Below are 19,436 nucleotides of genomic sequence, written 5' to 3' on the forward strand. Positions count from 1 at the left end.
AATAGGGGGAAATATAGACTAAGAATCACAACCTCCACACCATACTAAGTCTAGAATTCTATTTGCATTTAGAATATTAGTTTTTGAACAGATTGTACAGAAAGAATCACATGATATATATATGTAGGTAACTCTGGGACCTAAGAAAACTGCTGAAGACTTTGGAAGCATATTAACGGATTCCACTTTCACCTAAAGCTCCTTCTTCTTCCAGTTTGCTCAGAAATTTATATACCCTCGACTTCTTATCCATCTGTCGAGCCATGTCTATGAGAGCAAGTAATTTCTTCATCCCAATAAAAACTCTAAATAAAAGAAGAGAAATAGAAATTTAATATAAAGATTAATAAATATAATAATAATAGTTAAATAAGTTCTAAGGTTTATAAATAATTTATAGAACAGAAATGAACCTGTTTAAATAAGAGACAACAAAGAGAACAATCAAACTGAAATCATTGCTTGAAACATTTGTTCCAATAAAATTTGTACTATTATAAAAAATTGAAGGTAATGGTGAAGTAGACTCGTATTTTTATATATTACATGGTATTATTTGTTAACATTTTGATACCTTATCATTCTTAGGAAAAAATAGTCCTACAATATTTGTCATCCATTTAATATATGTATTAATCTGAAGGGATCAATCAAACTAAAAAATCTGTCTCCGTAATTGAGAAACTGGTATTTATAATACATAAATTATCAAGTTTATTTACGTACCTTACGCCTTTAATTTTGTTTGCAAACAATGACAGATCCTCCTTTCCAAAAATTTCTGATTCTTCTACAACTGCAAGTAAATGCTCGGCCTTACTAAGATTTGGAACATGCAGAATCGCAGTGAAAGCAGATAACATTTCCATGTCTTCCAAAACCTGCCTGTGATGTTTACAAAATAATTATTTATTAGGGTTTAATTATTTTAAAATAATTATTCTATTAAGAAATAATATAAAAATGCACCCAAAAAAACTTCAACATCACTACATTACAGAGAATCAATGAACTGAATATAACAGCAATATTTCCAACAGGATATCCATACAATAAAGTTAATATCTAACAAAAATACAAAACATTAGGGAAGGCCAGATAAACTACAAACAACTAATAGAAAAAAACAACACCATAATTGACTCTATTCTCGATCAAATTAACAAATACCTTCAAATATAACCCAAACATGCGGAAACAGATTATCAGGGACTATTATATTGAAGGGCAACACTGACAGTTGTTGATCTTGCAATACTTCCAGTGTTCAGACATCTTAGCAATAATATAGGTCTTCCCACATCAATTTTTATGGCTCATAAGGGGAGGGGCTTTTGGATAGATAAGACATGGCTGAGCATATTCTAAAAAACTTTTACAGTATTTAAAGTGCAGATAAATTCACTCTTGAGAAAGACTGGAATAAATATTTTTATTGATTATCCTCTTGAAAGAAGAGAATAATCTCTAAGACAAAGCACATATATTAATACTACTTTTTAAAAATCAAATTTTTATTTTAATAACATAAAAATAAAATAATAAATAAAAATAATTGCAACATCTCAAAGCTAGAAAAAATATCTACCGACTATCTTTAACTCTGAAGAGTACAAAACTAATTATCATGACTTAAAAAAATAGCTTTAATTCTAATTATTAAGTTAATTAGTTTTACTCATTAAAGATAAGTAAAAATTATTTTATTAGTACCAACATTTTGTCCAGTATCTCAGGCCTTCATCAAGGCCAAGATAGCAACCACAATGAATAAAAAAATTAGAAAAGGATAACAAGAAAATAAGAGGATAATAAATAATATAGGTACAAAGGTAGTATTAGAAGAAAATGTATGGTATATGTATAATAAAAAGTGAAATAGAAGAATACAAAAAACAGTGTGAGAATATAGTAATATCAAAATTATGAAAGTGGGAAGAAAAGAGACAAAAGGTGATTGGTAAATTATATTTAAAACAATGAAATAAACATAAAAGGAGACAAAAGGACAGCTAAATAATGCAGTATACTATGGCTCCCCTACCCGTAATAAGTGGTGAAATGAATTTAAAAAAAGGAAAAATACTAATAATGCAAAAAGTTGCCAAAAACATAAATACATAAAAAAACAAAATTGATAATAAAAAAAAATTAGTATTAGGGAAATGATGAAGGAAAAGTTTTGTTGGTCAGTTTCTATATTAACAGAAAAAGGTTCTAATTATTGCAGAATATATAGAAGATAGATGCTTTTGGAGAGGAGTCATGATTTAAGTATAAGGAGTGTTTTGAAATATAAGAGTTTTGGAAGGAGATAGAAATATTTATGTCGGGTGATATGGTGATTAAGAGGTTTTTGGTCTTACCAGTGTAAGAGAAATCACAGTTGGGGGTAGAACAAGGGGATATTGTAAACAACATGAGATCGGTAAAGAGGAGGAATGAGATCTTTTAGATGTGAGTAGATTTAGGGCAGTTTGTAATGGTACCTAAAATTGAGTCGAAGGTTGGGGATAGAGATAGAAGGTTGGTAGGGAGCTGTACAAGGGGATTGTGGAGAATTATGAGAAGATGGGGGACGATTTTTGTATTTATGGATAGCTTTGTTATTGATATTGGAGGGGAAGTTATAGCTTAAGTGGATCTGTTTCATACAGTGTATATTGCTTTCATGAAGATGTGGCTCAGAGAGAAAGACAACAGAGGATAAGGTTTTTAGTCATGTTAATTTGTTCATGATAGGAGTGTTGAGAGTAATAGTTTACGAGTCTGCATGAGTAAGTTGGTTTAGCGTACCAGTCTGGTGAGCATTGTAATGTTTGGATTTCTTATGATGAGAAGACCAACGAGAGGAAAATAATTATTCATTTCAGGTTTAACAGCAGTTAGTTAGGGTGCTGGGAGTTAGAGGTAGATAGAATATCAGGAATGTTATTACATATAAACATAGTAGGCATAACAATTCGTAAAATTAAATTTACCTTCTGCTTGTTGTGCAAAGAATAAGGAGTTTCCTTCCAGGTGGAGGCTGTTTCTTTAATAGAACTAACAACGCCTGAAGAGTCAGATTTGAATATCTTGGGCCGATAGGTCCGTAGTCCAACAAACGCTCAATATTATCAACTAAAATACAGCTTAAATGGGATCTATAGGCATCATCAAACACCTAAATGAAAGTAAGAATATATCTTTTTAATTTTTAAAGACAACATTTGAGACTTAGAATTAGAAAAATTGACTATAATTATTAATAATTAATTAATCATGAAATTCCTGTATTTAAAGAGTTAATTATAAAGAAAAGGGTATCCACTGATGTAGAAAAAAAAATTCAAGGAATTCAAGGCTATGAATTGTATAAATTCAAGGGGCTTTTAAGGATTATATTTAAAACAGAATTAGAACCATTAAGTGTTTCTATGGGCTAGTTTCCAAATAAAATTTTGAATTCCATCTTGAGAATGAATAACTGCTACCTCAATTCTTACACTGAGGGCTCAACACATAGCCAAAAATAAAAACAACTAAAAAATACAGCACAATAACAGTATTAATAAATTAAATTCACATTAAGAAATGCATTTTACCACAACTTTATTTATAAACTTATTTAACTTAAAAAAAAAAATATTTATTTTGTTTTCTAATAATTTCAATTTAGTTAATTATTTATATAATTAATAGGTATAGTTAATAAAATTAAATTGATAACCCTATATAACTATGGAAATGTGTTTTGTAACCATCTAAGACAGGAACTGATTAGTATGAATATAAACAAATAAACAATACAGTTGAGTAATAGGAAAATAAGCCCATAATCTGTTGTAATTTGGTGAATTAACTATACAAATTTGGAAATTATGATGTTTAAATTTATTATTTCCTAATCATAATAAATGAGAACCTTTTTTTTCCCCCAGCTTTGGTAAAAGATTTAAAATATTTGTTTTTATCTACAAAATTGGTTGAGGTATGAAGGTATGAAACTTCTGATCGGCTGTGAATTGTAATATCAAGTTTTGGATATCAACTTGGATTCACCTATAACTTAGGAGCCAAAGTCTAAAAAAAAAAAATAAGTGCAATAGTCTTGGATAAAACCAGCAAATGGATTTTTTGGAATACGATTTTTGGATTTTAACGTATTTCATAATATTTAGTAGGCTTTTTGATATAATTGACAAATTTAATACTTTGAAAATAATGGTGGATTATTTTCCACTCTTTGAAATGTGAACATTTTCGAACTAAAATTTCCTTTTCCTACATTGATCAGAAACAGATGAAAAAATGAAGTGTGCTCTGCATACGCCAACTTTACGATTTTTTCCTATTACCCTATTAGCATTATTACAACAAAAAAAAATTCATCGAAAACTGAGAGCAACTTTGGGATCCTCTCCTAGTAAAATGAACTAGTAATTAAAAAACTAATTAACTAAAGATTAAATACTAATTTAAAACTGCAATAAAGTAAACGCTAACAAATAGTAGGTTGCCGATCAATATTGTTCAAAATCAGGTAACAGTCAATGTTATTTCAATGATCCCAGAGACTTCTTCTAGCTCTATTACAATGAGAAATTAGAGTACTTGGAATAGTAACTTTTTTGTATGTAAACACATTTAATTTTTTATCTTTTTCTGATCAAGTTAGAAAAATGATTTTAGTTCTGAAATGTCCTCAATGCATGTTGTGTAGCCTCCAATCAATAATGTATTTCTTAGAAGTTTAATAAACTAAATGTAACGTATTTTAGTATTTTAAAATCTTTTCGTGAAAAACTTGATAACTTTACCTTTCTAATGCTCATACATTTGGCAGATTCAGTGTAGCCAACCATGTCTTCAGGAGAGCACACCTTGATGAATGGGAAATCAGAATTTTTAGCCAACTTAGCTGCTAATGCAGTTTTACCGGCATTAGGTGGACCTAATAAAACCAATAATATATATAGTTACAGTAATTAATAAGAAGCAAATATTAAAAAAAAATTCCTTAAATTTATTAGTAGCCAATCATCACATACAACAAAATTGAAACCACATCTTTTGATGCAAAATAAAATATAAAATTTTACTAAGCAATTCTTTTTCCAGTAATATTTTGGTACTTAATTCTTAAAACTTAAACATATCATAGATAAATCAGAAAAACTTCACCTTCAAGTAAGACTGAAACAAGACCAGATGTCTCAGATGCTTTTGCTTGTTGACATAGAAGTCGCCCATCTTCAAGAATGCTTCCAACTGGTGCACCCCAGTTAATGACTCCTTGCGATAAACAGCTTTCAAGAGCTTCAGCACTGGTTCCAAAAGCCTGAAAAATGCAAACAATTTTGTGAATTGAAATAAATTAATAGGAATAAATATTAAGCAATGATGTTAACATTCAACAAAGAAATCAAGAATATTTACAATGTTTCATAACACCACACCTACGTCAAGTCCATATTACCATTTGAGGTCAAGTCAACCTGTACTTTAAATTCACTAAGAACTTGCTGAGATATGGATGTACTATTACATACAAAAATTAAACAGCAGTCAATGTACAGAACAAGCAAATTATTATTTTCTTGCTGAAGAAACTATTGGGACCCAAGGCTGAGTGATGAGCTGTAAATAGATAGAAGAGGCCATGGCTAAACAGGATTTCAGCCACTCAACTCTCACTAATATACCAACCCAATCCCTGCAGAGGAGCAAACAATAGGAAGGAGGGTTTATCTCTGGAAGTTCACTCCTGGGGCAGATGAGATGATCCTTGTCCAGACTCATACCCTTTAAGCGGGCCATATCTGCTTACAGCAATAATATAAGTTTAGATTTAAATGGATTAAATGGTATCATGACATTTATATGTCAATGTAAACATAGAGCACAGTTTCATACAGACTGCTAATATGCCACCACTAAAAAGTCTCTGAGCCATCCAGAATAAAAATAAATACTTGTTGGAACGAAAACTAAAATGGCATTGACATTTTAAAAAGAATGAAAAATAAGAGTAGATCAATATTCACAAACTAATTATCAAACCAGGTACCAGATGCATAAAAATAAATGTGACACCAAAGATTTTATGAATTATTGGACTCTTCTATATCAATGAAATCTTAGTCAAAAACAAAAATTGAGTATTAATCGGAAAAAGTTAAAATAGATATTGATGAAAGATAGGCCTTGTAAGGAACTACCGTTTCTTGAACAATGGTTGTGCAAGGAGATAATTAGTTCATGAACACAATCAACCACCAGATTTTTCCCCAATCAAGGATACCCAAATTATAGAGGCTGGGTGAACCCCAGAGGCTCCCAAACCCACACGGTTGACCCACAACTACAGTAACGGGATAACTAATTCTCTATTACAGCCAGGTTCGAACCCAGGCCCTGTGAGTTGGTAGCACAGCACTTTACTTACTGAGTCACCCCGCTCTCTCCCCTATACTTTAAATATATTCTTGATAATTTAACCACCTACTTTTGTTTAAGTAATTAGAATTTTAGAACAAAAAAAGAATTTTTTTTCTTCTTGTTTAAGAGGATTAGTAGAACCTCAACATTAAAGAATGAATTTAATCTTTAACATTATATTTTTTTCTTGATAGCTATTAAAATAAGGTAAATCTTCTCCTAATACTGTATATATAATATTCAAAAAAGATCAGTTAATTGCAACAACCTATTTATCCTCATATTTAACAACACATATAACTGTAACTGTAAGCACAAATTTAGGTCAGGATACGAATAAAAACCAGAAAAGTTAGTAGTGTCAAAAGAAGAATAATAAAATTAAAAGTTTACAGAAGATATAATATTATGTATTTACTTACTGGTTTGATATCATGTTCTAAAGCATGAATAAAATCAGCTCTTTCAATCCTAAGCTTTTTCATAGCTTCTGGATCAACTTCAACTTTGGAAGCAGCTTTTATTAAACGATTCATTGCTGTAGACTGTGCAGCTCGCACTAAACCTTCGAGTTCAGCTCCACTAAAATTCTTGGTTAAAGCTGCTAATTCCTAAAAATGAAAAATATTAATTAAAAATAGTTACAACTAAATGTCATACAATATAAAAAATTTCAAAGTTTTAATTCAGAAAATCATGTTTAAAACAGTAATAAATCAACAACACAGGATTCAAAAATTTGATGTACTGACTACTAAATTTCATAACTATAATAATATAAGATCATTGAAAACTAAAATAAGAAAACTGACAGGCATAGTGCAATCATACAATACATATTTTGATCTTCTTATCAAATATCTTTGATTGTTCTTTTTAATTTTGTGGTAAACATTGGGAAAGCTTACCCTCAAGTCTACATCTTTTGAAATCTTGTCATAGTCATACATTTTTGCAGTGTGGATTCGAAGAATTTCAACCCTGCCTTGTTCATTTGGTAGTCCTATTTCCATTTGAACCTAAAAGCATAATTAAAATTAAACAAATACTGTTCCATCTAATAGATAAAACAAATCAATGAACCATTAACATTAACTATTTTTATTAATTAATATCACAATCCCCCACTCATGTGGCTATTGTGATTTTAAAAGTAGAAGTTAGAACTGATTAAGATCCCACCATATTTATAAGACAAGTAAATAAATATAATATGATCAAGATGAACTGTAAACTATTAATTTCGAGTTGACTAAAACTATATTGCCAATAATTTTAATACATGGATTTGTCGATGAATTTTTTATAACCATATATATATTTATAAAATTAACGTATTGACTGCCCCATACAAGTTATCTCACAGGATTAATGGGAGCCATTTCAAGATATTAGTAAGACTACGAGGGAGTAAGATCAATAACAGAGCCAAGAGATTAAGGAGAGGATATTCACTCAAACAGCCTCAGTGGTGTAGTAAAGAGAGCAATGTATGTAGCAATAGCAGTGTTCTTGAGGATGCAATTTCCAACAAAAGTGATCAAAACTTGTTTTCTAAACAGTAGTTTTTGAGATACAAAGGCAATTCTTTTTTTTAACTAACAATTTTCTAACATTTTAGAGGCAATATCAAAACCTTGGTAATTCATATTTATTCCCTCAGAAACTACCTGATTTAAAAAAAAAAAAAGTTATGAAATTTTTGAAGAAACTTTAGTATATTTTAATTTTGTTCAGAGAACATTTCACCAAACCCGATAAGATAAATTTTGAGATATAAGAAAAACTAACAAAACACATCTACATAATATACTGGTGTTACTGAACAATTTAAAAAACCTCACTCTTAGTTTTTGAAGGTCAGAGTTTTCTATTTGACTAGATCTATCCATCTAATTTGACTCTAAAAATATATGTCCTCTTCATATCTCAGAAACTACAAGATTTATAAAAAAAAAAAAAAAGTCATACGACCATTTTGTAGGAAATTTAGTGCTTTAATTTTTCACTGAACTAAACAAAATCAAACTACTTTTTGAGATATAACAAGAAAACTAATACTTTTAGCTTTTACTCCATACAACTGCCTCGCCTCTACAGGTACAGTGCAAAAAAAAAAATTTTTTTTTCATTTCCTTTTAATTATCTGTTGTTTACATATCTTCAACCTCTATATTTCTAGTCCACTCAATAATTTTGTTTTTTATAATTTTTTGAAAAATAAATTTAACTAATATATTTACTTAAATAATTCGGAAATTTCAATGAGAAATTAATCTTTTTACTACTGAATCTACAAGAAGTTGGTTAATACCTAAATCAATTCTTTTGATCAAATACACTTATTTAAAATGTTCATGCTACATAATTCATAGTACTTAATAATTGATATAAATTTAAATTCCCATATTCCTACTCATTAAAGATAAATATTATATAATTTATAATTATGTCTAATAATTCAAAGATTGTATTCACATATTTGAATTGGTTTATGATCATTGTTAGTATAATATCAACAATATTGTACCTTTTCACATATTACGCCTTTTCACTTTATTCAAATACAATAAAATATTTTGAATTGTACTGTTGTCTTAAGGTAAAAAAAATAAAGAACTAAAAACACAATGGTTCTTAATCCATATCTTTACTATTCTTGTTCCTCTCAAATATGCTTATCCATATATTTTCTCTTCAGACTAGAAGAGAAAATAAATAGATTAAGAGCCATTGTTTTTAGTTCTTAATTTTTTTTTCATCAAGGCAACAGTAGAATTTAAGAAAAATATAAATGATGTAGGTCAGGTGATGAAAAAAATCAATATTGTTAATGTTTATTTGGGAATAAAATATCTCTGCAATACATATGTATATAAACTTGGTTAAAATTGATACTGTAAAATTTAAATATTAGTCTCCAACTTTAGACTTATTTGGTTTAGCCATTATTTAAAATATAGATATATCAAGGAAAATACATTTGTGCATGTATAAGTGAAACATGAGAACCAAATACTTATAAAGCTACGAACTGACACAATCCCTCAATAATTTCTAAAAATTGGATTAACTGAACCAGGTGTTAGGCCAGTCATATACATTGGACTACGGACAGATACAAAACCGAATTTGTTTCTTGATGTTTAAAACACGAATGGGAAATTTTTGATTCTCAGGAAAAAATGTAGTTCATTTCCTGAATAGCTTCCTTACCTTTAATAGCGGAGAAGCAAGTTCAAGTAATAGGCTGATAGTTTATTGAATCAAAACGATAAAATTCTTTTGAGACATAGAAATTTAAATCCGATCTCAAAAGAAGACAGCCAGTGAAAAAAAAAAATTATCTTGGCATTAATGAAAACCTACCTGCTGCAATTCTTTACCATAGTTTTGTTAAAAATTTTCATATTCTGCATGGTGCTTTCATAACATAAATTTATAAAATAACTAGATAATTGTGCATTCATACTTATACATAAGTGTATTCATACTTATCGATATAAAAGTTTTATAAAATTATTCAAATTATTTCAACATACCTCAAGCCTACCAGGTCTGAGTAAAGCTTCGTCAATCATATCTCTTCTGTTTGTCATTCCAATAATCAAAATATTATTTAACTGATCAACACCATCTATTTTAGACAGAAGCTGATTGACTACAGTATCATGCACTCCTGTATTACCTCCAACTGATCCTCTAGCTTTGCAGATGGCATCCATTTCATCGAGGATAATAATATGAAGACCAGAGTTAGGGCCCAACTAGAAGAATTTTGAAAGTTCTGTTAATTATTCGTACTTATTTAATAGGTAAAATAATATTAAAAAGCATAAATAAGTAACTTAATTGATAATTTCACAACAGATGATGAAAAATAAAAAAAATAAACTTTCATCTTATTAATTATACAGTAGCTTTACTTTACACTATTTAGTGACAAAATTAAAATAAATCCAGTCAACTCTTGATGATTATGATTTCAAAGAAATGTGAATAATGCACAATTTAAATTAATAATAGTATTAGTTACAGGAGTTATCTTTATCACTCTGAGTTATACAGGTAATATTTTTTTATGAGATAGAGACGGCGGTTTAAATGGAGACAATGATAGGTAGGTGAGGGTGGTCTGAAAAGTTTCCGACCTAACAAAAATACAAGATTATTTTATTTATTTTTAAACAGTCTTCTTGTAACTCTATACACTTCTCCTAGCGATGCTCCCATCTCTGTATCCCATCCAAAAAGTACTCAGCGTTTTTCTCTGCAAAATAATTGTTCACAAAGGTGATTGCCTCTTTATTTGATGAAAATCTCTGGTCTCCGAGCACAATTTTTAGATGAGGGAACAAAAAGAAGTCACTTGGGACTAGATCTGGTGAGTAAGGTGGATGGTCAAGCAGTTAATTCGTGGATTTTCGGAATGGCTACAGCTGAGGTGTGAGACGGTGCATTGTCTAGATGAAACAGGATTTTCTTTTCCTGCAAATGTGGGCGTTTTTCTGCAAGTTCTGCCTTCAGCTTGTCAAGTAATGATGTGTAGTATTCTCCTGTAATGGTTTTTCATTTTTAAAGATAGTCGATTAAAATAACTCCATGACTATCCCAAAAAACAGTCGCCATCACTTTCCCAGCCAAGAAAACAGTTTTTGCTTTTTTTGGAGGTGGTTCCCCCTTTGCAGTCCACTGTCTGGACTGTATTTTTGTTTTGGACGTATAATGGTGTATCCAAGTTTCATCTACAGTAATTAATTGGCGCCAAAATTCGGATTAATTGTGCCTAGACTATGCCAACAGAGCGTTGAAAATGTTCATTCGAACACATTTGTGGTCTAATGTGAGGAAACATGGCACCCAACGTGTGGACAGCTTTCTCATATCTTTACAAAGATGGGAGCATCGTTGAGAGAAGTGTTACAGAGAGACTATGTTGACAAATAAAAAAAAAATTTCTGAAAAAATGTCTTGTATTTTTGTTAGGTCGGAAACTTTTCAGACCACCCTCGTACATAAAATAACTTTTTACAAACAGAGATAATGTTTTTAATCATCCGGATCTCCATCAAATAGTAGACATAGTTCATTCCTTTGAAATTTTTTCAAGTTATATTATATTTATTAATTTGGTTTTCAATAAGCTAGGAAAAAATATAGTCCTCAAGAATGGAATAAATAATTTTTTTTTTTTAAATGCGAATACAATAAGAAAATATTAGCCCACAAATAAAATTTTCATGCAAACATTTATAAATGATCCATCCATAACTTGTAAAAAAAAATAATCTGTGGCTCCTCATCTTAAAGAGCCAAGGCAAACTATACTTGGCTTCCACATTTTTAAGATCAATCACAGGGATACTTTAAATAAAACAGAATTAATTCAGCTTTTGAAGGAAACTAAAATTAAGAATGCCAGGATTTTTATATCATTATAGGTATATTTATAATTTTATTTTATTTTGATCAGTTATTGCCAAGGGATTTAGTTTAGCCTATCCTTTACATAACTACTTCTAGTCCCAGTATAATTAAAATTTTCTTTCATTTGTTTAACACTACTCTCATAAATTTTCCTCGAAATACTTTGTAACTACAGCATCATTTGGACACATTCAAGTAATACTTCCTCTCAAACACCATTTTGAAGTTAGAGGTAACACTCAATACTACACTATGCAATCTACTAAGTTATTAAAATTAAAGAATATTTTCATTCATTATTCAAAAGACTGGTTCAATATTTTAAAAATATTAGTATGAGAATAAGAGGTACAAAATAATTCCTACAATTAAAGCTAAGAAGTTATAGAATGTTCAACACTACATATAACATTAAAGAAAACCAAAAGCAAAATTCGATAACTCTATAAAGTAAGCATTACTCATCAACAGAATTATTAAAAAATGCATATAAAACAAAAAATTAAGAAGATTATTTGCAGAATTAAATAATTTCGTTATTTAACTACAAAATATACTTTTAATGAAAACGAAAACAAAAAAAATCTTATAAATGCCTTTAGGAACTAATGAATAATAACCCTTTTTTGTTCTTCTTCAGCATCAGCAAACAGTCTCCTTATGTTTGCCTCTGATTCTCCTACATACTTATCCAGAATTTGAGGACCATTAACAATTTTTGGTTCCCTAGCATTAAGCATTTTACCTATTTGTCGCGCCATTAGAGTTTTTCCAGTTCCCGGAGGTCCAAACAGCAAAATGCCCTTCACATGATTACATCCTTAAAAAAATAAATAAATAAGTTAAAGAAAAACATAAGGAAAATTCTGAAAATAATTATAGGTTACAGATTTGGCTATATTTGCTAAAAACAATTTTTATTTTATCAATTACTATCGAGTGAGGTATAAAAAAGTACCTCACTGGTGATATTGATGCCACCAGGCGTATTATTAATATATTAAATAAAACAGTAATTAACAAAAATAAAATATACTAACCTAATTGTTCCACCACTTCTGGTGGGAACACTCTTGAAGCAAAAGCTCGTCGGAAAATTGCATTAAATTCAGTACCTAAACCTCCAATCCCCATTTTCCCAAAATCCCAATTCGGATTGATTATTGATACTCGGGCTTCTTTTCTAAAATGTTCAAAAATTCAAGTCAGTTTTATGAAATCTGCTCAGGAGAAATAAACAAAATATAAATATCTTACCCTTTGCTTTTCCCCACAAGATTTAAAAAAGAACCTTCTTTTTTGTTGAATATGACTATAGTATCTCCCAAACATAGGCCAATCTTTATCTTAACTGGTTTTGCATCCTGACCAGCTTCTATAGCTTTAATATCAGCAGCTGAAAGATGAAATAATAAATACTATAAATGTAAAAAGAAATTATTAAAAAAAATCTAAATGAGATAATTAAACAATTTTTAATAAAAGCTAAAATTTAAAAACAAAATACTCCATTTATAGAAAATTAGAAGGAAAAGATAAAAATTAATGAGGTCTGTAAATACTGTTGCATAGATAAGTAACCATTTTTAGTTATTATCTAACAACGATACAATGAAAAGGCTGACAAAAAAATTACAAACTCAAAATTTCTGTAACAAAAAAACAAAAATAATTACAATATAAATAATAGGTGCAAATCAAAAGATTGTCCTTAGTCTAGGACAAATACCTAAATAATGAAATTTTTTGTTCTTAGCCCTTTTAAAGTGCATTTTAAGAGTTAATTTTTAAAGAATACTATCCATTGTTCTAAATGAATATGAAAAAAATTCACTTACAATAAGAGAAGAATAACACATTTAGGTTTCAAAAACAAAGTAAGATAAGTACATTTGGCTCAGAGAATAATAATGGCAAGAACCCAGAAAACATAACTGTGGTAACTGATTCAAATAGCCATCAATGTTTTGGATTAGATAAGAAACAATCATAGCTAAAAAGAATAATTTCTGAGGGATAGGCTGAGATTTAGGTGAAGGAATGTTTTAAGTCTGATCTAAAAAAGGTTGAAGTTTATCTTGATTAACACAAATTTTGATTTACATCCAACTCAGATCTAAAATAATATGGTTATAGAACAAGGATCAATTTTGAAAATACATTGAACAAATAATTTATTTCATGCCCTATTATTGAATATGACATATGATTTAAAAGAAACAGAATCATTTTCAATAAATAAAATGCAATTAAGTGCATATTTGACATTGATTAGGAATTTTGAAAAGTTATCAAAATTTGGGAATGACACTAAACTCAAAAGAGTTGCCACAGCATAGGAAGACAATAGTCAACATAATTATTGCCTACTTAAAAATACAGCAATACCAGAGTGCAAATTTTCTATAAGAAAATAATCAACAGCTGACACTCCACAGTAAAAGAGAGTGATTTCTGAAATATATTTTTACTGTACTAAGCATTATTTTTTTTAATATTCTTTCAACCTGCTTCAGTGACAAGAATTTCTTTGGAGAGGTAATTCAAAACAAATAATGCCAAATTAAGTGATCTGCAACCTGTGAATAAGGTGGATCTGTAAGGTTGTAGTACTTGGTGACGAATAGATCCCTAAAATGTTAATAAACACTGAACCAAGGAGTAAACATCCTACGGAAAACTGAAACGTAGGTGGACTGCAACAAGACTGACATGGATGGGCATTACTGGGCAGATTCTTTTTTTTTGACACAATAGAACTTAATTTTTTTTTTACGACTCCTAATTTTTGTAAGATCCTAAATTTTTCTAGAAGAGTAGAATTAACAACAGTTATTGCTATATATTAAAAGAGCAGATTTCCACTCAGTATGAAAATCATTCTAGGGCACATGAATTGGTGAAAGAATCTGATTTTCTCATTTTCACTGGTGTTTGACAAAACTGTAAAAATATTTTTTGTTTGTTTCCAAAAAGTTCTTTCAAGTGAAGAACTACTCTTTTGATAATTAAAATTCAATTATAACAATGCATAGTATTATCATGAGATGGAACAAAATCTCCCTGAGATCTCTTTAACAGCTCGTAATTTTTAGTGGTGAATGTTCACTGTAAGGTATTATTCATGATCAATAAATTTTACCTTCAAGACTTGTAACAACAAGACTGAATATCTCTTGATCTTTAAAGTGGAATGCAAGTGGCTGTCCAACTGAAAATGGAAACCTAGAGAACTTCATTAGAAAATCTTGGGCCATTTGATCAGTGTCATAAGCTACCTGTGGATTGGATCTGAAACCAAAAATTGTATTTTGTAAGTTGAATATAAATATATATAATAATTTATATAATTACAACAATAATAAACTGATTACAGAACAGTTTAAGACACAGGATAAAAAAAAAAAAAAACTTTAATAAAAAACATTATGAGCTTCTGACACACCTAATCAACCAAAGTTAAGTGCACATAAAGGATATTATAATTTTTTGAATAATAACAATTTCGAAACAATATATATAAATAGCCATAACCACTCTACAGAGATGGGATTAATACTTCTTAAGTTTAATTATCTAAATTATGTGTAATATAGAACATTAAGAAAACCCCTTCCTATTCATAACTTCTGTTTAAAAATAACTATCATCTACTTGAAAACTATAAGTGACAACATTGTGAACAATAATATGTTTAGCTATCTGTCAGTGCCTTAACTAAATTTATGCTTATAAAGTAATTTTCAATAATTAACTAATGATTATTGATAGTTGCACAATTTCATCAATTCTATAGGTTAAATTTGGTTCATGCATAGCTTATTATATTATATTATAGATTATTATTCAAAGGCTTTTCTCATATATCCCTTAACATTTATCAATAATTACAATATCGGGCCTTAGGCATTTTATTTAAGTTTATAAGTGAAATACTTTTAAAGGTATTAATAGTGTTCCTTTCTTTCTGATCAAATGAGATAAACCAGTGACAGCTGGTAAAACAAACATTACATCATTTATTATTTTATACTTAAACATATTATTCTAACTAATTTAAATCAAATTAGAAATAAAAAATTTACGGTTTTTTTCTTATGTAGTCAGTTTCTAGAGTCATACTGCATAAGCAGTGTGAAGTAGATGTAGGAGAAAATGAAAAAGGCCTCACCTAAAAATGTTTAAAATAAATTAACACCTACTAAAATTAAAAATAACACAAAATTGAAAACAAATTTATTTGTTAAACATAATGCATACAAACAATTTTTCATTATGTTCAATAGTAAACAGGTAAGTAGAGATTATGCTACCAATGACAATAATATGTTTCGGAATACTTGAATTAATATTTGTAAATATTTATACAAAATCTTAGGTAATACAATATCAGAGTACTTAATTTTAGTCTGTAACACATCAAAAATAGACATTAACTAATTAGTGAGGGTCCTTCGTAGCTCTTCATGTTTTGAAAACCATCACCAAACTAGTGAAACCTCTTTGTAATGTAATCACATAATGCAAGGAATGTTTATCAATTGTTTTAATTAAAAATTAAATAAACTTGATAAATGTCTGTCCAATCAATGTGGATAAGGATACCCTTAGGAATTTCTTAATCTCTTAAGCGGTATTAGCAAATGACAGCTGACATGTATGACCTATCCAAAACTTAACAAGTGATTTACAACTGGAATACTCCCAACAAAAAGTATTTTCATCTTAAATAGCCTAATACTAGTAAAACCAAGAGAAGTGAATTGTGTTTAGGGGTATGTCGTAATCTGTTCATTTGTAAATAAGTAATGATTTTTTGAAGCCAATTTCTAGTTTCATGGCTCAAATTATTTAGTGAGATCCAGAGAATGTTTTGAAACACTTTCAGCTCTAAAGACTGAAAAATGGCTTTATTAAACACATTCAGTTTGAAAAAAAAAATACTTTATTATATTTGGTGGATTAAACACATATATATTTACTACCATTTATTTATGTTACCTAGTGTACTCTAGTGTGTGATTGAAAAATACCATTATTAATGAAACCCATTTTCATTAACTAATCATGAACCCTAACTTATGTTCATTCTGCAAGCTCAAGAAGAAAATACTCCTCAGCATTAGTACGGGTCAGGAAGATAATATATAAATTTCCTTTATTTAATAAAAAATTCCACCCATATTAATAATTCTAAATAAAAAAATCAATAATTCTAATTGGAAATAAATAAATACTACAGATTAAGTTTATAAATAAGTATTTATTAATTTATTACCCATAATATAATTAGTTTATTATTAATTAATTACCAAATATATCCTAAATGAAGTAGAGTATTAGAACTAAATAATGTGGCTTAGGTGATAACATTTATTCTAATCACAATAAAATTTAGTTCTAATTATACAAACATTTAATGAAAGAAACAATTCAAACTTACTTGACATTTATCCCCAAGGGAAAGCTGAGCCCATTTCCTTCCCGGAGTATTAAAGCCCATCTGACCTTTTTTGATATCACCATGATATGATAATTTGAAAACATACTCTTGATTGACTTCTACATACCTAATTAAATAACAAATTATTAGTTAAAACGTTATGGTATTAACAACCACAAAATATATTTGCAGACTGGAATATTGATAGGTAATATCAAACATGGATCTCTTGACAGTTAAATCTAATATATGATTTTGGAAAGTTGTACTACAATATTCATTCAGCTAAATAACTCATATACCTGGTATAAACCAATCTTTACGAATGATTTCATCATGTCATCAAAATATTAAGAACCAATTTAATCATAAGTCAACTTCAAAATAAATTACTCAGTTAATATTCAATAAATATCACTGAAATAAAACATACACATCTGCCTACAACCCATAATAACCTGAACTAACAACAAGAACAATATATGAATGAGTAATCTTAAGATGATGTCATACAACACACCTGAAGTAAACTATAAATTAATAGGAATGAATCACAAAACATTGGCAATATTTATGAAATATGGCTGGAATAAACCCAATACCAAATGGAAATTCACATTAGTTAGAGGTTTATAAAATCGGTTACAACTACAGGCATTATGTCAATAGGGCAATCATCTAAACCACAAAGTTATTAAAGTAGTAGTGATAATGAAAACTTCTGATTTCTTCGAAGAAAGATACAAAATTAAATATCGAGTGTGTTGTACATTATATCAATATAAAATAATATTGTATAGAAAATACTAACTTGACATCTTCTCTAAAATCATCTCTGTTGCCTACAGCACTATTTTCATAAGATAATTCATCACTTGGACATTTAGCAATGACAAGGGTCTGAAACTAAGAAAAATATGAATTCACTCACTAATAATTTGCACAACAGTAACTAACTTGTAACAAAATAATATGCAAGCTGGTTAAATAAAAAACAAATCATTAAAAAAAATATATATATTTATATATATATGTTTCTGGAACATACGAATTTTGAAACATACCATTGACGACATGACTGACAGGCAACCTAAACACAGTACACTGACAACGTATCATGAAACCTAGCCTGACCTGCAATGCAGAACAGCTGCCTAACAAAACTCAATACTGGACCACTGCCACCAAATGTACCAATCAACAAGATCCATACTGATTCAAAAATTATTATTCTCCTAATGATTTTATTTGTGTATAAATGATCAAATACTTCCAATTTTATTTAAATAAGAAAATTTGAATATATTCTATCGTAACAACATTAATAATATGATCTATAATTTCGATATATACTATACAGTAGGAAGGATTATAATACGAAATTGATTAAAGAACATTAAACTTAAATTTACTCTTGAATTAACACAATCTGACAGTTCTGTGTACGCACAGTGGCATAAGTCATCTGCCCCCCTCTCATCATCATAACATCCATTATGGGGTTATTCTCAAACGAGTAATTTTCAAGCCCTATTAGAATAAAATGATTTTCAAGGGTCACTACATTTTTTTTTTTTTTGGGTTATAATACGATCTCTGAAACATTTCTTTTTTTATAGACAAAATCAATTAATTGTATTACAATGCTTGGTTGCTGTTCTACTGACCAAGAACACTGCAATTCCCCTTCAGGGAGAACTTTCATTCTCTGAATTCTAACTCTTATAAATATCTAGGATATTTCAAAGTATGTTTCAGAAATAACGAAAATCATTGTTGTAGATGATCAAAACTTATAACTAACATCAGAAATAAGGAAAGATGGATTATTTCTGGGATTCTGAAATGTGGTTGCTATCAAGTTCTATATGTGCCATTGGCCACCACTTTCAGTCTCATTATATTCACAAAATTTGGCCAAACATAAAAAATAACAGGTGAGTGCACATTGAACTACCATCATCGAGGTTGAGGCCATCTGACCCACCAACTCTCATTGGGTAAATTAAATTTGTAATACTTAGTCACAAAATATTTTAAAAAATATATATGCTTTTAAATAAGATGATAATGTATTGTAAGTTGGATTACAAAAATTCAGGACTTAATAATGGTTTTTTGGGGGGAGGGGGAGGATTTCTTT

At 29.1% G+C, this 19,436-nt stretch overlaps 1 protein-coding gene across 1 annotated transcript; it reads right to left on the reverse strand.

The window, feature by feature from the left end:
- Positions 1 to 41: 41 nt before the first annotated feature.
- Positions 42 to 18,461, reverse strand: LOC106680674 (vesicle-fusing ATPase 1). Its single transcript, XM_014420543.3, has 16 exons — positions 18,358 to 18,461; positions 18,105 to 18,199; positions 17,294 to 17,420; positions 15,936 to 16,021; positions 14,993 to 15,141; positions 13,108 to 13,246; positions 12,891 to 13,033; positions 12,471 to 12,670; positions 9,966 to 10,190; positions 7,332 to 7,442; positions 6,846 to 7,034; positions 5,167 to 5,323; positions 4,803 to 4,936; positions 2,982 to 3,166; positions 727 to 885; positions 42 to 305 (listed from the first exon to the last, which is right to left on the reverse strand). Exons 1-16 carry the CDS (start codon positions 18,367 to 18,369, stop codon positions 173 to 175), a joined length of 2,244 nt encoding a protein of 747 aa, XP_014276029.1. The 5' UTR covers positions 18,370 to 18,461; the 3' UTR covers positions 42 to 172.
- Between the last annotated feature and the right edge of the window lie 975 nt (positions 18,462 to 19,436).

Source organism: Halyomorpha halys, unplaced genomic scaffold (genome assembly GCF_000696795.3).
Source record: "Halyomorpha halys isolate HHAL.00 unplaced genomic scaffold, Hhal_1.1 Scaffold276.1, whole genome shotgun sequence".
NCBI classification, from domain to species: Eukaryota; Metazoa; Arthropoda; class Insecta; order Hemiptera; family Pentatomidae; genus Halyomorpha; species Halyomorpha halys.

What these genes read in the sequence shown, in the direction of transcription:
- LOC106680674 (XM_014420543.3), bottom strand. An exon ending in AGAAGTGGTGGAACAATTAG is followed by an intron (nt 12,671 to 12,890) that starts GTTAGTATATTT and finishes TATTTTTTTAAG; the next exon opens with GATGTAATCATGTGAAGGGC. An exon ending in TGTTTCAGTCTTACTTGAAG is followed by an intron (nt 4,937 to 5,166) that starts GTGAAGTTTTTC and finishes TGGTTTTATTAG; the next exon opens with GTCCACCTAATGCCGGTAAA.